This window comes from Thalassophryne amazonica, chromosome 21 (assembly GCF_902500255.1).
Source record: "Thalassophryne amazonica chromosome 21, fThaAma1.1, whole genome shotgun sequence".
NCBI lineage: Eukaryota > Metazoa > Chordata > Actinopteri > Batrachoidiformes > Batrachoididae > Thalassophryne > Thalassophryne amazonica.
This window is the reverse complement of record NC_047123.1, coordinates 36,843,810-36,865,408: the sequence shown is the minus strand read 5'-3', so window position 1 is coordinate 36,865,408 and position 21,599 is coordinate 36,843,810. Positions and strand designations below refer to the sequence as shown.

General features: G+C 41.1%; 1 protein-coding gene across 1 annotated transcript in view; it reads left to right on the top strand.

The window, feature by feature from the left end:
- Positions 1–7,349, top strand: part of LOC117503125 (prospero homeobox protein 1-like) — a 47,264-nt gene extending 39,915 nt beyond the window's left edge. Inside the window, 1 exon segment of the mRNA XM_034162300.1 lies at positions 6,348–7,349. Within this exon segment, the coding sequence (XP_034018191.1) occupies positions 6,348–6,533 (186 nt within the window). The 3' untranslated portion in view covers positions 6,534–7,349.
- The last annotated feature ends 14,250 nt before the right edge of the window (positions 7,350–21,599 follow it).

Sequence of the window (21,599 nt, the reverse complement as noted above, 5' to 3'; positions counted from 1 at the left end):
GCTGTAATTACACACCCAAAGAATAAAATTTGAAGTCACACTTGAGAATATCACCACTGCAGTTAAAGAGCATTGTGATGTCATAAAGCCAGGTATTTAAAAACCCAGGTTTTTTAAGGGTGGAAAAAAAAAACTGCACAATGTTAAACTCCAAAAATATTCAGATCATCCTTGACCCAGGACCAAGTCTCTACATATGTGTATAACATGTTGGGATATAGACAGACAGTTGGGGGGTGCACATACCCTCTGCCCCTCCTCTGGAGCAGACAGAATGCTGCATTACCTCCATTGTTTAGGGAAAAAAGTATAAAATTTAACTTGAGCATTTTTTGGAGGTTGATTACTTCGTGGTAGCTTTGAAGGCCAAATCACCTCATTTGACTGTTTTTTGCTTGTTTCCCTTGTCAGAACTGGCAACACTGCAATCTAGCTGCAAACCCTGTGGAGCCGCCCCTGGCAAACGGAACTATATGCCGTCTATTTTCTGACCAATCACTTTTGCTTCTCTGCATTTTTGCTTCTTCTTCCTCCTTTCATATTGTGTTACAGCGGGTTCGGGCAACGATCATATCTCTTTTCATGAAAGGTTTTTTAAACCCCAACCCATTACGTCTGTCCAGCAGAACAAAACCCACTCGTTTTCCAGAGGGCCAGATGACTTTATCAGCATAAATAGCGGTCAACCTCAGCCGCTAGTTGGCCTTTTCCAGACGTCATTTCTCACACCTCTCTCCGTCCTCCCTCTCCCTCTTTCTACATCTGTCCTTTAATTTCAGGCTGTGCTGAGAAGTTGTTCAAAGCACCTATGAAATATGTATGAAGGATTGTGAGCCACGCGATTGGCCCCATTTACCGGACAGCCGAGCAAATGAACGGCCACACTGGATAATCTCCCACAATGCCTCTGGAACAAAGACCCAACAGCTGACCCCGGTGGTGGTGGGGGTGCGAACAGTTAAGGCGCACTGCTGGTCACCACGTTGAGCAGGACGCAGTCACACTTCCAAACAAAAGGCTGTCGGACAGGAATAACTCCCCCTGTTCTGTCTCCTTAGACTCTTCTCAGCCCCGCCTTCTCTCGCCGTCTCCCCGCCCCCTCTCGCTCACTCTCTCAGTCAAGAGGATCTGAAATACCAATACCCTTTTCTCCTTGACATTGCTTTCTCCTTGCAGTCAGCGTTTTGCTGTCCTTTTATAGTCAAAACGTCAGGAGAAAGTCCATGCAGGAATATTCTTAGTAATGCAGCACTCCCTGCGTCAAACCGCCATGGCGCTGCACTGGCCCACATCATTTGGGAAAAGTGCTTCCATGGCCGCACAAAGTTGCCCTCTGACTGGGGTCATTGTGCCAGTGTTTCAGACAAGACGGTGGCCAAAGTAGGGAATTATAGTCACATCCATCCCGCCGTGGGGGAATGAGGTTATTTTTCTCTGGTTCTGACTCACGGTTTCACTCTGCTAGCGCGCAGAGATGCGAACGCGGCCATATCAGTCTCCATTCATCACCCTGAGGGGGGCACTTGGCGATCCCATGTGATCTGTGTGAGTTTGTGTTCCAGTGGCCGCTAACCTTGCTGTGTCCTGACACTCCTGATGAGTATCTGCAGGACGCTGGAGGAAAGGAGCGAAGTGCGCACTCTCAGGCATTTGGGCAGGCTGCCGCTACTGTGTGCGCACACGCATGACTGTGTGTGTGAGCACCAAGGGAGGCGGGCGGAGAGCAGTCAGCATTATCCAAGCAGGTGACCCCTGAAGACTGCGCAGCCCCGTCCCAGAGCGTCAGCATGGCAAAGCTTTTGGCGTTTTGTCATTATTGTCCTGCCGCTGTACCGAGATATGAATCCGTTTTCTGATTCACTGAAATATAGAAATGTCATTCCAATTATTCCCAAGGTTTGGAAGAGCCAAGGCATGTTCCCCTGTAACAGAGTGAACACTATAACACAAAAAGAATAACTGCTATGACTACAAATCTGCTGAATTTTGATGCAAAGGTCAACCCAAAAGGCATCGTTTTGTTTTTCTTTATGTAATTGACACCTACTGGAGGGGTGGTGGACACTGGAAAATTAGGAGCAGGTGTGGTCACCTGTGAGAGAGACAGAATGTACTAAATCAAAACAATAAACCCTTATATACTGATTGTTTCAAAGTGGCTACATTCTAAAACTCAAGTAACACTCACAGCTTCACACAACCCTGCAGAAAGGATCAGTGTTAATTCAGCTACAAAAGAAAAAAGCAAGGCAGCAAACATTATAATGGAGTGTATACGTCATTGAGAGAGACCATTTCTGCACTCACATGATTAAAATCAGAAAAATGAATTGATATTTCTAGCCCACACAACCCTGCAGTGAGGATTTTGTGCAAATCCCGCCATGAAAGAAAAAGAAACCAAAAGTAACGGTTGAGTGATGTGTGCAGTGAATGGGCCCAGTGAGAGAGAGAGAGAGAGCGCCTGCTTATACACAGACATCTATTAAAAATAGGAAAAATAAACTGTCCACAGAAGTTATGTTTCAAAACTTAAATATCACCGTCATACCTCAACACAACCTCATTACAAGGATTTTGTTTGACTTTAACCGGAGTAGATATGCCTTACTTCTCTGTCCGTGTACAATTTTCAAATTACATGTAGCTTGTTTGTCAGTTCCTTTAATTTTCGTGCTTGTTTGTATCAGCCAAAAGGAATTTTGATGTCTGTGTTGCAACCAGCAGCAATTTTTTTGTTTTCCACATCATGTAAATGCAAACAAGTGCCATGAATGTCATCAACGGCGCTCTCACAGCCACAATCCACACGGTTGGTCCTGGACCAGGGACAATGTGACATGTTTTCCGTGTGTGGTTTATATTTTTGCCACAACCAAACTGTACCACAGTCCACTTACTGGAGCCACCTTTTTGAGGCAGACCATGGGTCTCTTCTTTGGCTCCCAACATCCTTCAAATTCATGTTACAACCTTCCTGAAGAAACTGAACTTTCAGAATAAAACGTTACCATCCAGTTGATATGGCCCATCAGGTCAGGTGTGAAAGGAGCCTAAATGTATCCAAAACTTAATCCTCACTTACTCCAACATCATGCCACAAACAGATTTAAAACAGTAGCTAAAGTGACAGTGTGTAGGACAGAGTGTCACCTAGTGGTGACGTTGCAGATTACATTATTCTGTCACCTGTCACAGTCGTGTTTCCCTTCCTGTTAACTTCTTCTGCAGCAGTAACTGATGCTTCTTTGTCTTCTCTTGTAATAAGCAATATGTGTGATCTTTTATTTAAAAAAAAGGAGGGTTCTCAAACTTGTTAGCTTTGATTGATTCGTTGGAGGTAATTACACACTAATGAGTTCATAACTGTCTGCTGTGAAGACAACATTCCATTTCTGCTAATAAACGCCCGCAAATCCTGCACACTGTAGTTCTGAAGAAAGAAAAAAGAAATTTGGTCCATAAGTCACGCTCAGTTCAACACCCGTTGGCAAAGAAATGTCAGAAGCATCCATTGCTATGGAAACAAACAGCGATAAGAATATGTTGGGCTCCATCACCTCCGAGCTTCTGGCTCCAGAGCAGGACGATGCCTCGGTATGATACCGTGCGCGTGCAGCTCGTGTGTGTTGCGTTCACGCAGCACGGGTACAGTGCAGGATGTGTCGTCTCTTTGGCGCGCGCACACACACACACGTGTGACTGTGTATGTGACAGAGTGTTGGCTTGGGAGAAGGTGCCACAGATGTTTGCCAGACTAATCATCTCCACGGTGTCGGTGAGCGCTGCTGTCAGGGACACTAAAGAGGCGGCGTGTCTCCCTGTTCCCAAAGCATTTAGTACTTCCTCTTTCGCCAGCAGCTCTTCTCTCAGACCCGCTATCTTGTTTGGACCCAGATTTACAGCGGGCTCATAAAGATGTCACGCTCCCTGTGCTAGACGGAGGGAAGTAGGATGTGTGAGAAACCCGGGAAATGACAAGAAGCCACTTTTTTCAGGTGGCAGCCTCTTTTAAGGAAGTACAGTAGATGCTCAAGAGACGAGAGGTTTAAAGTTTTACATCGACTATTAAAACCACAACTGCAGAAATGTAAACAGACGTCACACTGGACACACGACAAAGAGAAATTTATCAGCTCAGAGTCTTGTGTTGTCAATGTGGTGCTAATTATTGTACACAAAAATCCAAAATCAAGGTTCCTGTCTGCAAAAGTTATGCCATTAACTATATAAAACGTACTACAATTTTAAGTTCTGGTCTTTTAACATAATTTGTAGTTATTTATATCTTCGTTTGAATGTCGGCACAGCAGACGTCTGGGCTTGTCCAGCCCCACACGTGGAAAGTTACACTTGTTGCTAATCCTAGCATCCTGATAGCTACTAAGGCACTGTTGCTCATTTTTGCATTAAAAGTTGTGCGTCAGTCTCTTATTACCCCAAAGAACACTTATCAGGATATATGTATTTGCTTTCAATTGCAATGTATAAAAATGTGTTACAAGGAGGCTACATGCTCATCAGCCAAAATACCTGGTTTGGGAAGATATTCTAGCAACTGGGCTAGGCTATCTAATAAGCTTGCTACTTAGCTCTTTTGCTACCCAGAATATAAGTTAATTGCATCAAGAGAAGTTATTTGTACACTTTTGATTTACTGCCTGCAAACCCTGTGAATCAGCACATTTAGCTTGTTGCTAATCCTAGCATCCTGATGGCTACTAAGGCACTGTTGCTCATTTTACATTAAAAGTTGTGCATCAGTCTCTTATTACCCCAAAGAACACTTATAAGGACATATTTGCTTTCAATTGCAATGTATAAAAATGTGTTGCAAGGAAGCTACATGCTCATCAGCCAAAATAGCTGGTTTGGGAAGATATTCTAGCAACTGAGCTAGGCTATCTAATAAGCTTGCTACTTAGCTCTTTTGCTACCCAGAATATGTTAATTGCTTCAAGAGAAGTTATTTGTACACTTTTGATTTACTGCCTGTAAACCCTGTGAATCAGCACATTTAACTTGTTGCTAATCCTAGCATCCTGATGGCTACTAAGGTCACTGTTGCTCATTTTAAATTCAAAATTGTGTATCAATCTCTTATTACCCCAAAGAACACTTATCCAGAGATGTTTGCTTTCAATTAAGATGTATAAAAATGTGTTATAAGGAAGCTACATGCTAATCAGCCAAGATAGCTGGTTTGGTAATCTATTCTAGCAACTGGGCTAGGCTAGCTAATAGGCTTGCTACTTAGCTACTCTTGCATCAAGAGACGTTATTTGTACACTCTTGATTTAAACTGTCTGCAAACCCTGTGAATCAGCACATTTAGCTGATACTTTAGCTTCCTCCTCTCTGAACACTGTTTAATTTCTTAGTCTCAAAAGTATCACAAGGAGTTTTAATTGACAATCCAATTGTCATACCAAAGCTTATCGACACTGAAATCACTGCAAAGTATGAATTTAGATTACATTTAGATTACTAATGCCTTGCATGATAACCAATCAACTGTCTCACTAAAATGATTTTTACCCGAGGCCATCAAATATTGCAAAGACTTTTCGTCCGTTGGTCCATCCGTCCGTGCTCAGCATAATTCCAGTCCTATTACTGCTAGGGTCTTCAAAATGACAGGGAACATTCTTGGGGCACAGACCTTGGACAAGTTCAAAGATGACTAACCTTGACCTATTTTAAGACGTTATAAAGTCACATTCTGTACCGAATTTTATGGTATGATCTCACGGATGTTAGCGTGGTGACGTCACTTCATGGTGTCACTAGCTGCTAACTTCGCTTCATTCTTGGCTCGAAATAACACCTTTCTTATATATTATGTAAATGCTAGTGAGAAATAAACACTTCTAAAACTGAAAAACGCTGTTTTTGGAACCTACTCACACCTCGGACGTTAGCGTGCACACTAACTTCCACTAACTCAAAGCTAACGTTCTATGGAGTTAAATTTGTCTCATTAATACCTGCAAATGCACAGAGGGTGATATACAAATATTCCTTGATTTGCACAACTCCCGCTCTTGTCAAAAGCTTATATATGTGCACATGCAAGGCCTGCTGCAGACGCCGTTAAAACATTAATATTGTTTTTGGTGATTGAGGGAATTTTATTGAACATGTACAAATTGTACGTAAGACAATAAGATCTTAATAATCAATTAAACAACTGCATATTATAAAGAACACAATCCTCATACAGCCAAGGATATTTTAGTATTACGTTATATTTTAACACCAAATATACAAAATAAACACTCAAAAAATAAAATGTTTTTTTTTCTTTGGTGATTTAATAAAATTAACCCTTCTGTTCTTCTTTGAAGGTCCCTGATCGCTTTCTGGAAGTGGCTGAGATTACACTACGAGAGTTTTTCAATGCCATTGTGGCCGGAAAAGACGTAGACCCATCCTGGAAAAAGGCGATCTATAAGGTCATCTGCAAACTGGACAGCGAGGTCCCAGAGATCTTCAAGTCCCCCAACTGTCTTCAAGAGCTTCTACACGAGTAAATCGATTTTTTTTTAACTCTTCCTCTTCGCTCAACACTTTGTGATTTAAAAACAAAATACTTCTCTAGAATTTCACAGTTCTATTCTCTTTTGCTCGTTTTCCTTTTCCCTTGCTCCACTTTTTGATTAATTTTATTTGTTGTTTTTTTTGTTGTTGTTGTTTGTTTGTTTTTTTAATGTATGAAAGTTATGAAGTAGCATTCCCAATCTGAGGCCCCTGTGCCACTTCCGAAATGATCTAGCTATTGTGTTGTCCTAATTTTTTGAAAATCTGATTCTTCTTATTTGTTTTTCTATGATTCTGCTGAACTGCAGAGACTCTAACCTATTTTTTATTTTTTTTTTTGGACCGTGTGTACCCTCACTCGTTTGGCCTGTTAAAAAGCAACACTAACTAAATCCTCAATGTGTGGCAGGAGTTCCCGAGTTCCCATTTATTCTTCTAAGAACATAGGCCGGGTTCCAAAAAGGAGTCGCCTTTGACACCCGAGGGTGTTTCTCCAATCCTACTGCAAAGTGGGTGCTTGATAGACTGCGCTACTGGAGATGTCCCAAACAGACTCGTGTACACACATACACAAGGAGCTTTCTGACTGGACTAAGACTGGACTTTACTGGTCTCTGGGACTCTGAGTGGTTTCAAATAGCTACTGACCTTTACCGTGTTTTGAAGTGTGATTCCCCGAACGTAGGGCACTATGCTTATTGGGTGTACATAATTATTTTGATTCTTATTATTGTTGTTTATTATTTGTCATCAATGCTTGATAAAGATTGACATTCAAGATTTGTTTGTTCCTTGATGCCAATGCAGATTAAAAAATAAATGACTATTATTATTCGGAAATATTTTACCCCCTTTTCCCAGATGTGTCCTCATGTTTATCCAGCACTGAAGATTCATTTAGTAATTTGATGGCAGGTATTGGGTCTATACGGAGCACCACATATTTTTTAGAAAATGCATATTCTTGTCATTTAATTGATTTCTATATTTTATTAATCACCTCCACATTTCGTTAACGTGCACCCTTATTTTAGTTGACCCTAATTTGCGATAGTCACCGCTCATTTTAAAGTGTGTAGTAATGATACAATCTCCAGCTGCTATTATGAGTCCTGATTATGGAGAGAAACTTGAAATTCAAATTTTGAGAGCCTGGGCAATGACCGGCGTTTTGGCTGATGGAGTCCACCACGAGTCATACAATGTCTGTATGACCCACTTTGAAACCTGAAATCTTTTATGGTCTAAGACTAAGGTGAATATATTTCCACATATATTGTTAAATTAGGTCAGATAAATTAACATTTAAATCCATAGATTTATATAGTAAATATTTCATGGTAAGTTTAAATTTTATTAGCCAACTGAAAATCAAAGACGCATTTATTTATTTTTAATGAGCTCTCACGGCCCACACTTTGAGAATCACGTCTATATAGGATACGGCCCCTTCATTTAGCGCCTATTGCTGTCTGTATGACATTCTAAATTTTCATAAACGGCAAAATGTTGACTTGAGAATTTCCAGCAGTTTCACAGATATCCCAACTTGCTACATGACTGGAGTCCTGATGCAGCTGCGCCAACTGATGCAACGCCCCCCGATGCATTTTCTGGTGTTGAATAAGGTGCATGCTTTTACTGGTCGATGTAGTTATACTTCAACAAGTCATCTAAGTGCAGCCATTTGAGATGATGCAGCAGTAGATGTGTCACAGTTTAGCTGATTGGATGAAATTCAACTTCACCAACCAACAAATTATGTAAAAATATGCCATATATTTTGCATATCAATCAGCCATCTTTATTATTGGTCAACATAATTAGAGTTTTGCCAGTCATCTAAGTGAGCCTATTAGAGATGACATCACAGTAGACTTGTGGGTGAACTCTACTTCAACCAGTCTTATCCAGTTTCACTAAATCTTAGACATCTGCAGATGTGCGGGGAATTCTCATGGTTGAAAATATTAACGTAACTTCCTTCCCGTGTCTGATTGGGAAGGCACGGTTTTCCGATCTTCTTCAATTGGTTTAACATTTTAAGGCACAAATGTTTGTCAATTACACTACATGATATTGGGTTATAGTCCCATTTGGCGCCTGTGCACGGAGCTGCCGGATCAAAAAGCATATTCTGGACGGCAGGTTCGATCTGAATTATCTTTGAGCGGCAGCAGAATAACTGCTTGTTGGTAAGCTCATTACAGTTTTTGGGTATTTACCGTCGAGTCTTGTGGTAATATCATTGTGGGCAAACTTGTGCACTATTTTGTGAGATGCATTCATACTTTTCATCATCATTTTGTTGCCATTTTCTTCTTTCCACTCTGTTGGTTATACTACTGCTGCAGTTATACTGCCCCCAGAGGTGACGTGGGTATCCCAGCTCATAGATATTAATTTTCAAGGATGTTCCCAAAGAAAACATGAAATGAACGCACAACGCGAGCAACCTCAGTGTTACCACTTTCCGAAAACCAAGAGATTCCAAGAGTAATGAGTTTCTGAACAACTGCACATTCAAATAAAGACTGATGCATCCAGAAGTGCGCTCGCGTTCATTTTCAACAGGCTTGAATTTTTGCAGTACATCAAGATGCTAAACATCACGTGATGACAGACAGATGTCTGACAAGATCTGAGAGTTTTGAAAACCATTCCTGGAATATCACCCACTCATCTTCAACCGCCTATCTGGGATTGGTCACAGGGATTCCTGGAATATTTAATGCAAAATTGATTTGCACTGGTTCCAAATCACTTTCATATAGAAACAGAGGCATTCTGTAATTATTACACATTTAACAACAGTCATAGCCATGATAGCCGGTTCTTCCTCACAGGCGTCATATCAGGGGCTGTGTCAATAATACAACATGAAATGTGCGTCTTCATGGAATACTTGTGGACATTGACTTCTTAATTAGCACTCCAACTCATACATCTACGTTTGTGTACAGCGAGCATTTGGGACACCACATGAGTTTGTAGAATGGGTGTTTGGTGATGCAGGCATCTGTGCAGCAGAATGAAGGCCCAAGTCTAGAGGGTCTTGGTTCTATGATTCTGAGACCTGTACTTCACCCACTGACCTCAGACGGTGACTGGATGCCTTTGGCTCAAAGATCTTTACTCAGGGAGACTTAGATGAGACATGAGGGAACATCAGCTATGACAGTGTGCGGCCATGTGTCTCCTCATTGAGGAAGAGCCCAACATTGGGAAAAGTTCAAGGGGATGCTGGTTTTTCACTTGGCTTTAGCAGATGGCTGCTTTCTGTAGGTGGGGATGGACTGATGGGTCCATAGTGTGGTGGATGTGTCTCACTCCACACAACTGTCACTCACTACTAACCAAATCATAAATAATTTAATGTGAGTGAAAACATCTTTCAGTCTTCTCTGTCAGAGATTTGACTGTCAGGTTCTCAAGAGCAGAAGCCGTACTGACGGCTGAACGTAATCCGACAAAAGAGTCAACTTCCACAAAAGTAGCAATATTTGAACTCTGAGTAAAAATAACTCTGAAATCCAAAAAATTGAAGGGCCCAAAAAAAACAAAAAAAAAACAAGCCAGCTCTGAACAGTGAGTAAAATTTTCAAACACTACAAAAACTATGAAACTTTTCATTTTTTTAAAATGTTAAAAAATAATAATAAAATTTTATAGGGCAGGTTTTTATTTGTGACTAACCTGCCCAATGTGTAAATTAGATTAAATTATTTCAATAGCAGGTGAGTTATTGTGGGTGAAACAATAGACAGCTGAAGAGATGAGAATCAATAGATGATAGAAAAGAAGATCATTCAGGGAGGGCAGAGAGACGGAGGTGACCGTATGTAGAAACCGAGCCGTCATTAATTCTACTTCAAGTGGAACGTCTACCACAAACGCTGCTCCTTCCCTCCACGTTCACCTGCCTCCGAGTGATCCGGCCCCTTTCTCAATGCAAGAATACCAGGTCGGAGGTGAACACTCGCCCCGGGTGTCACTCTCAGCTCTACAAAGAGCAGGGACAAAAGCAGGGAGCAACACACATACACACTCACCTGAATCCGCTCATCCACCCGTCCCACACCACCAGGGGACGGGTTCAGTAGAACCACGATGTCAAAAACTGCCGTTACATTCAGGTTCACTGCCGAGTTTTCTGTATAAGTAAATGCTACATTTAAATTCTTTCAATGATCCTCGCGCATAATTAAGAACGTTGAAAAACAGGTGGGATTAGCTGACCGCTAAGTCTGACGTGTTCATAGGAGCCATGTGTTTTCTGTGGACGAATACTTTTCATTTGACATCATATAAAACATGTCAAACATTTTGTTCTGACACAGCTGCCAACAACCCCAGCAACTCTGCTTTAGCCCAGAAGCGCTACCTTAGCTAGCTACCTGCTAACTTGCTGCTGCCCTATGCTGATTTAACAGTCTACACTTTTTTTTTTTTTTTTTTTTTTAGCAATTATGACATCTTAACTTTAAACTGCGAAGAAAACTCTCGGCAGCAAGTCAACGTAAGGTTTGTTTGTTTAAATCAGGTTGAATAATATGCTAACAGCTAAAAAGCTAATGTTAAACGTTCATTGTGGCAGGGTCGAGCCGAATGCAGCACAAAAAAGCAAACAAAAGTAATTCCAACAGAGGGATGCTGCGGGTTCTTTAAAGGATCAATGGAATGTTCTTTGATTAATTTTAAGGCCCAATCAATGACCATGTCTCACTGCTTGACTGCTTAGCCTGCGAGCTAACATTAACTGCAGAATGCAACCATGTTTGTTAGCAGGCTAACAGTAATTTGTGGAAGATGGACATGGGAATTCCCTGCAGATCTGCGAACATCTGCGTTTGACAGAGACCGATATGTCGTACTATTGTCCGGCGCTTAATCACATGCATGTTTTTACTGTTTGACGCAGTTAGATTTCAGTCAGTTAGCAAAACTGGGTGAGTCTACGGTAGCAGAATTACAAACAGAGCAGATTTTTAATAGTAAACTAAAATGGGGCAAGATTCTGCTGTCAATGTAATTCCATTACCATAGAATTATCCAACTATGATGTCATCTACGTGCAGCCAAGACCTCACTTAGATGATGTCGCTGGACAAGGTGCACGTTTATTGGTCAATACATATAGTTAGAATTCAGCCAATCAGCGTCACTTTGACAGTGTAGCCAAGAGAGATGATGATGTTGATTGGCTGAAATTGTCCGACGCTGACCAGTAAAAATGTGTGTCTTATCCAGTGCTGGACAACGCTACGCGGCGTCAGTCAGTGTAAATGCACCGGGGAAGTTGTGCTCGCACAACCCTGAATATCTGTAGATCCATAACTTATTAATCAGTGCAAATCTAAATATATATAAAATGCTGATATTCTTCCATTTCTGGAAATTTGCAGTTCCATTTTTTTTTTTTTTTTTAATAGATTCCTCATCACAGCAGCTGGGTAAGCGATTATCCAGATGTGATGATGTCAGCAAAAACTAAGTAAACCTTGTGTGGGTGGGTGTGTCACAAAAGATCAAAAGGGGCAGGTGGCTTAACCTGCTGACTCGTAGAAGCGAGACAAAGCGGCTGACAAAAGGAGGCAGAGAAAGACAGAGCGCCTCCCTTCATTATTTCGCTCCTTCCCTCCTCCCTGGACGGACTTCTTCTTAAGATCGGGAGCCCTGAGAGAGTGAGCCGGACACATTTCTCACTGACGGATGGGCCAGGCCCTGTATGTCTCAAGAGTCTCAAAGCACCAGCCAAAGGCTCTAAAGCGCCACAAACAAAGGAGAAAGGAGAGGACACTTATCTGATGTGCAGAACATAATCGCTCCCCATCCCTGCAGCCCCACCCTGGAGCTAAAGAGTTCCTGAGCCCAAAAACAATGAATTCAGCATAACGAATGAAATGGATTTGCAATGGAGATGTTATGTTTATAGTTATTTAAGTACAGATAACATTTTTGAAGAATTCTAACATAGAAATCTACGAGGAGAATATATCATGAATGCTTTTTTTCAGAAGGTTAAAGGGTGTTTTAGTGCTGGCTTGTTTAAATTGGAGATGTTGGAATAGAAGTATTTTTAGGTTGTGGCTGGTTTGGTTAACTTTTTTTGGTAGCTGTACTAGGGGAGCTACGACCACTACCTTTGCACCCCCGCTCCCCCCAGGACTAAACCAAACAAACTCTTTTAGGTTCCTTAGATGACCCCAAAACACAATCAGGATGTTCCCCAAAATAAAAACTGGCCTCAAGCCAGTTATCCAAGATGGCGTCCAAGATGGCTGCCAAAATAGGGTTGTTTTTTTTTTCACTAAAACACCAATGATTTCTGTCATTATTAAGTCTATCGTTTGTTCCTACTATGTATTTTAATGATAAGGGTCTATTGGTGGCCATATTGGACGACATTTTGAATCTTAAACCCATGAATGAATTTAGTTTAGGCACAAATGAGTTTGCTGTGACCTGCAATGGTCTTCCCATTGAATCTCTGTGATATTTAAGTTGTTTATATGTTAAGTAAAGATGTTTTAGTGAAAATACCCTATTTTAGTGGCCATCTTGGATAACTGGCTTGAGGCCAGTTTTTATTTTTGGGAACATCCTGATTGTGTTTTGGGGTCATCTAAGGAACCTAAAAGATAGTGCAAAGGTAGTGGTCGTAGCTCCCCTAGTACTGTATCGTGCTGAACGACTGTATCTTTACAGATTACTACAATTCTTGCTGCTGTAAATAATGTCAAAATGAAACAGAGCGGTACAGTTTTTTATGACACACAGAGTGCTACAAAGGAGTGGGTGTGGCTAAAAGAGAGGTGATCCACTCATCCAAAAACCCACAGAGGCGCTTTTCCAGCTGCCTTTAACAGGGGTTTGTTCCCGACGGCAGCATTCTAGGAGTTGCACCAGCATATATTTGATTAATGTTTTTACATAGCGACACTGATGCTATTTGAGCTGACGTCTTCAACAATTTCCTCCTGTTTTTTTCTACCTTTATAGCAGTTTTGGTTCCAATTCTAAACACGTAAAGTAGAAGCGTGTTTGCTGTCAAAGACGTGACTGCACCTGTTCTTTGTGCATGTTCTCCGAAAATGTACACGATGCAGAGCCAGCAACAAATCACTGCAGAACTATGAGTGCTATTCGACTACCAGTTGCAATACCTTTGCCAGTCAGTGGGGGGCAGTATAACAGTTATAACGTTAGGAGCTGCACAAAAACCAGGCAGAAGATTTTCCCCGTGGATCCATGCCTATCCAAGTTTGCTTGAAATCAGTGTCCTGCAGCAATTATAGTGAATAATATGGAGAATTGTGTAGCATTTTCTGGAGCTCGTAAGGTTCTTTTTTTTTATTTGGTTATCGTCGTTAGATTTCAGCCAATCAGCACAGCCTAAATGTAACAGTTATCTACCATGACAATCTCAAATGTCCACTCTGAGAAAATGTTGCAGATAGTTGACCAAACTTTAACTCCATCGACCAATAAAAACATGTGGATCCAGCACCGTGTCAATCAACACTGATGACACACAAACTCCAATATTCACAGATCCACGGACTCTCTCACCTGGGGGAAAAAAAAAAATACATAAAGCACATGTGGCTGGGAAATACAACAAAATGAAATTACGGAAACTTGACAAGTTTGTTCACAATTGGAGCAAAGTTAAACTACTGTCACTCAGATACACTTCTACACTAATCTGCCCCCTTGTGGAGAAACGTTTAAGTTGTCAGATCTATGATTTGCAGGCTGAACAACACACCTCTCTGGTTTATGTTTCTTAGTTTAGTTTCGTTCACACTTCAAAAATTGCTTCACATCTCAAATGCAGACGGCGTACAATAGTGCATCGTGATGATGTCATAAAGCAGCCTGTTGCTGTCAGGGGGCGCTGACGTAGCTTTGAATTACAGCACGGAAGAGAAGAACTCCGTGTCCTGGAACGTCGGAGTGGGGTTTTTTTTTTATACCCGGCTAGAAAAAGTTTGAGACTTTTTTGGAATTTGTATTTTGTGTGTGTGTCCGTGTGAGAGAAAGGCCAATTATGAGAACCTGTGAACCAGTGAGTGACACAATTCTCAACACTGTGGCTCCTCCCCCACCCCTGGGAGTACTGTTCTGACATGTAAATGATTCTCATTAAAGGCTGGCATCGTGTGTGTGTGTGTGTGTGTGTGTGTGTGTGTGTGTGTGTGTGTGTGTGTGTGTGTGTGTGTGTGTGTGTGTGTGTGTGTGTGTGTGTTGCGATCGTTTCCTCTGATCCCTTTTCTGACCTGTTTGAAAGGCTTTTTTGTTTCTCGATGCGTTCAGTAGCGTTCTTTATTTTTTAATCATCATGACGTTGCTCCTGTTTTGTAAATATTAATGATGTGGACTCATGGTGATAAATAATGCCTTTATATATCTTAGCAATATGTTATGTACATAGTGTTTTGTTGATGCTGTTTTTTTTGTTGTTGTTTTTTTCTATGACATGATGATGATTCTAATTTTAGTGCAGTAATTCCAGCTGAAACAGGTGTGTTTTCACATACGGTCTGAACAGGTTGTAAAATAAAAACACACGATTTTGTTCCTGTATTTGGTGCCTACTTGTCTTGCAGATTTTGTGTAATTTATTGGTTTAATTTATCCTAATTTATTTGATGTTTTGTTTTTCAAACAGGAAAGGCTGTTCTGCATTTTATTAAGTAGAATCACCTTAAAAGTCGATCTTGAATTTAAAAAATAAATACTGTTCTAGCGGGTTCATTCAATTAAGAGATTTTGGCAGCTAAGTGGAACTGCAAGTGGGAGACTTCAAAAAAGAAATAAAAGGATTTTATGTTTTGTTCCAAGACGGGGCTGAAGGTGGGCTAGAAAGCAGAAAATAGTTTGAAGCAGTTTTGTATTTTCTCTTGAGATTTTTGTTGTTATTTTTATCCCCTGTATTACTTTGGCCCAGCCCCAAAATAACCCGTAGTTAAATTGCCTTTCGTGCCTTTACCCTCTATCAACTGAATGTATGTGCAGTATATATGCAAGCTTGTGCAAAATGATTCTAAAAAATAGAAATAAAAATGAGAAAGAGTTGAAAATGTTTGCTGTTTGTGGTGTATTTATCTCTCTACAAGGTTTACTCTTTTTTTTTTTTTTTTTTTGCAATCAAGTGGGTGGTAGCACTAAATATTAAAAAAACAACAACATTTATATAACAATATGAATTTATAAAAGATGCGTCAGCAGTGCCCATGTCATGTATCAGCTGTAATTCTGTTTTATACGGTTGCATTTTAATTTATTTATTTATACGTTTTGATGTGTTTGGCTGTACTTCCACGGGCCCCGGACCAGAACTTTGGTACTTCTGGTCTCTGTTTTATGTCTATATAAACAGCAGTGTTCTTGTTACAGAACTTTCAAACACCAGCTCTAATTTGTGCATTATGATCCGTCTACACTCAGGTTTATTATTTTATCAAAGACTTCATATTTTAGAAGTGACAGAGTTGTGGTCATATTTCATGCAGAAATAGCACAGTTAAGTAGAATATTCTTACATTTTTACCTTTTGGTGTTTTTGTTACTTTATTCACATTAAGTTATTTGTTTCTTTTTCACATGATTTTCATGTACATCATCACTATAGTTTATTTTCTCATGAGTTCCTGCATCACAAATTAAACTGGCCAATCAAAGCCCAGAATAACTAAGCAGCAGTGGGCGGGGCTTGAGTATGGGTTCACAGGATAGATGTGCTCTCAGATTTTTTTTCAGCAGTTTATTAAAGTTTTTTTATTGAGGAAAAACTCAAAAGCAGAATATTTGAAAAGGATTTGAAGAGTGGTGAACTCGAATATGATCGCAAAGTTCAATAACTGGCCCAATCAAGGCATTGATTATATACATAGTGCATCTGGAAGGTATTCACAGCGCTCCACTTCTTTCCACATTTTGTTATGTTATAGCCTTATTCCAAAATGGAGTAAATACATTTTTTTTTTCAATTAAACTTCTACTCACAACACCCCATAATGACATGAAAAGTTTTTTTTTTTTTTTAATTTTTGCAAATTTATTAAGATAAAATTACAAAATCATATGTCCATAAGTATTCACAGCCTTTGCTCAATACTTTGTTGATGCACATTTGGCAGCAATTACAGCCTCAAGTCCACTTGAATATGATGCCACAAGCTTGGTGCACCTATCTTTGGGCAGTTTGGTCCATTCCTCTTTGCAGCACCTCTCAAGCTCCATCAGGTTGGATGGGGAGCGTCTGTGCACAGACGTTTTCAGATCTCTCCGGAGATGTTCAGTCAGATTCAGGTCTGGGCTCTGGCTGGACCACTCAAGGACATTCACAGAGTTGTCCTGAAGACACTCCTTTGATATCTTGGCTGTGTGCTTAGGGTCATTGTCCTGCTGAAAGATGAAGTGTCGCCCCAGTCTGAGGTCAAGAGCGCTCTGAAGCAGGTTTTAATCCAGGATGTCTCTGTACATTGCTGCATTCATCTTTCCCTCAATCCTGACTAGTCTCCCAGTTCCTGCTGCGGAAAAACATCCCCACAGCATGATGCTGCCAACACCATGCTTCCCTGTAGTTAAGGTTCTCTTTTCTCCACAGAGGAATGCTGGAGCTCTGACAGAGTGACCATTGGGTTCTTGGTCACTTCCCTGACTAAGGTCCTTCTCCCCCTGCTCAGTTTAGACGGGCATCCAGCTCTAGGAAGAGTCCTGGTGGATCCGAACTTTTTTCCATTTACAGATGATGGTCACTGTGCTCATTGGGACCTTCAAAGCAGCAGAAATGTTTCTGTTCCCTTCTCCAGATTTGTGCCTCCAGACAATCCTGTCTCAGAGGTCTACAGACAATTCCTTTGACTTCATGCTTGGTTTGTGCTCTGACTGTCAACTGTGGGACCTTATATGTGGACAGGTGTGTGTCTTTCCAAATCATGTCCAATCAGCTGAATTGACCCCAGGTGGACTCCAGTTAACCTGTAGAAACATCTCAAGGATGATCAGTGGAAACAGGAGACACCTGAACTAAATTTTGAGCTTCATAGCAAAGGCTGTGAATACTTATGTACATGTGTTTATTATTTTTAATACATTTGCAAAAATTTCAAAAAACCTTTTTTCACATTGTCATTATGGGGTTTTATGTGTAGAATTTTGAGGAAAAAAAATGTATTTTACCTCATGGGAGGTGATGGTCTAGTGGCTAAGGTGTTGGGCTTGAGTCCAGAAGATCATGGGTTCAAATCCCCACCTGACTGGAAAATCACTAAGGGTCCTTGGGCAAGGCCTTTAATCCCCTTTTGCTCCCGGTGTGTAGTGAGCGCCTTGTATGGTAGCACCCTGACATTGGGGTGAATGTGAGGCATAATTGTAAAGCGCTTTGAACATCTGATTCAGATGGAAAAGTGCAATATAAATGCAGTCCATTTACCATTTACTTTTGGAATAAGGGTGTAACAAAAAAAGTGAAGTGCTGTGAATACTTTCTGGATGCACTGTGTGTATATATATATATATATATATATATATACATATATATATATATATATATATATACACACACACACACACACACACAGGATTGACTTCAGTACTACTGCAGTGTGCACGTTATCTCCAGGTAACTGCTGTACTTGGGGGCTCGGTATTCGATGACTCGTCTCGGGTCTCTCTGGGACTCGTCTGCTGCTGAAGGGGATCTTGAAGAAAAACAGTTCAGTTTAAATGTTGGTCACAGTTTTCTAATCACTGCCTCTGTTCTGCTCCCGTTCTTTTCCATTTCTTCCTTTTTGTTCCTGCTTGTTTTTGTTTGTTTTTTTCCTTTGATGTTTTGTGTGTGTGTGTGTGTGTTTTTTTGTTTTTTACTGGTGTGTCTTTTCCCTCTCGTCCTCCACCGGAGGCTGCGTCTCCTTCGGTCGGGCTGAGGCAGCATCTTTGTACAACACTGACCGTCTGCTCTGTAATCAAATACCATCTGTCGCTGCATCTGAAGTCTCACTCTCGTCCTCCGTCACGTGCACACGCAGCACATCTGTGCTTCCTGCTCTCGAAACACACGTTTCCTGACTTCCTATGTGCTTTTCTGTACAACGAGTCGTGCCGCTACAATCATTCCACCTGATTCATTCTTGGCCCCTCAGTGAGGAAGTCACTTTCACAGCCTTCTGTTTGTCCCGCCAGGAGTTCAAAGGTCATTGTCTTCAGGTATCCATGTTTGCTCTGTGACTCTGCGTGTGTGTCAGCGAGACCTTGGCTGCTGTATCACACAGGAGATAGTGGACTTTAGCTCCTCAGTCTTAGATCAACGGCCCACTATCTCAAAGGCTGCCAGCCTTTCACAATGTTTGTCCAACGTCTGTCCCTGCTCCGGCACAGAAAACGTTGACACCATCCCCAAGGTCCCTCGCCAAGTTCCCCCTCCCCTCATGGTGGCTTGTTATCACACACTCAGGTTCAAGAACATTTTCCATTCAGCATTTGGAGTGTGGGGGGGGCTTTTTTCCTCGTGCTTTTAATCACATGTTGAGTCGACTGCACGTCCAGATTTCCGCCCTCGCTGCACTTTGCAAACATGTACGTGCAAGAAGATTCAGGTTCCCATTTAGTAAGTTACTTTTCAATCACAATCTGCAACACCAAACTCCTTCATGTTGATGGAGCACACATGCAGTCCTCCTACCAAAGAACCAATCGAGCTGCCCACCGTTTGAACCACTTTGACGCCTACTACTGAAAAACGGCCGTGGGCTTTAAAGTGAAGAGGCAGAATATTCAATCAGGCGAGATCATTTGAGCGATTGATTTTGTGCAGGTGCACGAAGGTTAGATTCTAAATGGTTCAGCAGGTGGAACCCAGCAATGAAAGCAGCACCGGTTCTTGCGATCTTCAACTGAATTATCGATGTCACACTGCATCCTGCACAAATGTGTGGATGTGGATTGAATTAGTTATTTTAGGGACAGTCTCAGGCAGACGTGTTTGGCAATGTCAACATCTCTGCAGGAGAATAAAGGTCCGAGGCTTTAGGGTTGTGGCGTTTCCTGTCTTGCTGCATGGTTGTGAGACTTGGATGGTAACCAGTGACGTATAAAAATGTTTTTGGTCTCTTCGGAGGCTAAGCTAAGGGAGCGTCAGGTGCCTGATTGTTGAGGATCTCCGTAGCTTGAGAAGGCCACGTGGACACCAACGTTTCACCTAGCTGCAGCAGATAGATGGTTATTTTAGAGTTGTGGTAATGGACCCAAGGTTGTTCCGTGGCGTGGGTAGATATGGAGAAGCACAGCACCAGAACATGCAGCAACATGATGCTGTCTTGATCTTGGAGACATTCAAGTGACTTCTTCAGTATTTTTCTCTTACAAATGTAAAAAAAAAAAAAGAAAAAAAAAGAAAAAAATCATTCTGTACCAGAAAAAGAACCATTTTAAGTCCAATATCGTCATGAGCTTCATGTCCATGAGGAGTGTACGTAAACTTCTGATACAACGGTTGATAGTTGACAGTCTTCCACTAAATGAAGGCTCACAGTGGATTTGATCCCCAATTGCAAAGCCTCCCTGCAAATCAAAGGTTTGTTTGTTCTGCACTTGGAGAAATCTCAGGAAAAGCTGTTCTAGTGGCTCCTGTGGATGGACACATCTGTCCCACTGGAACTGAGATAGATTGAGTTTGAGACCTCTGTTCTGGAACCAGAGAAGGTCTGAGGAATTCACATCTAACCTCGCTGACAAAAACAGACTGAAGATGGACACGAGCTTTCTGAGCTCCAGGCGTGGACTGGTGGACAGACAGTCCAGAAGAAATCAAACAAGATCTGCGGAATGATCAGAGATCAGACATGCAGCAAAATCAGCCACGCAGATCCTCCTTACTGAGCTGAAGATCCACTGTGTTTTCTTTTGCTCTGCACACAGTCGCCGTTTCACTCAACATGAAAGATTTTCTGTGTGTGTTCTGAGTTAAATATCATCTTTGCAGGATCACACTGCTGTTAGTCCACATTACACATCAGTGATGGTGACACCTAGTGGTTAGTATGTGCAGCTCACACACTGTAAACTGATGTCATCTTTTCATGCTTCATTTCACTCTTTCATTTTAGGATGGTGTTACAGTCTTTGAAGGGGTTTTAGTTTTTTAGTCTCGCCATGAAAACCACAAATCGCAAAACGTAAGATAACTAAAAAGTCCTACTTGATCTTTGACCTTTTCTATCGCCTTGACCTTTAACAATGACACTGACCATTTTTTAAACCACAGTTCAGCTCTTGATTGAGCAATATCACCACCACACAATCCCATTATGTTTAATCATTTCTTTCTCTGTCGGTGGTCAAGGTCAAAGGTCAAATAGAGGGTGTGTGTGTATACACACACACACAACATAATATTTGGAAAAATTATACAAGATGATCAAGCTTGAAATTAAATAAACCCATGTTCATTGAAAAAGTGCAAAATGCATGTTTTTGTTTTTGACTAAAACAAATAAATATATGTCCAGGATTATGTCCTTTCCAAGTTTTTAACAATAACTTTCAACTTTCTTCAGTTTTAAATGTCAAATGGCAGGGAAGCACCTCAAAAACTCTGTTTCATAATTTCACTCCCAAATAAATCTGCTGTAATTTGCTTTTGGCTGATTAGAAATATATATTTATACTTTATTAATCCTCTACATAATATCTTCAAAATCAGAATCAAAACGGTACCTGAACACAAACACAGGGAGAACATGCAAACTCCACACAGAAAGGTCACTGGTGGGAATCGAACCCATGACCTTGCTGTACAGCAACAGTGCTAACCACTATTCCGCCATGCTGTCATGGTCTTTGACATGTTCCTTAAAAATGAAAACACTTTATTTGCTCTTAAATGCGCTACAGTACCAAAAAATAAACCAGCAAGACATCCTTAACTTGTAACCTTATTTATCTGGTTACAAGGAAAAGACAAATTTGTGGCTAAAAGTCCTTCCACCATAGATCTTTTAAACCTATAAAAGACCAAAAACATCAGCCAGCTCTGCTCTCATGTACAATTA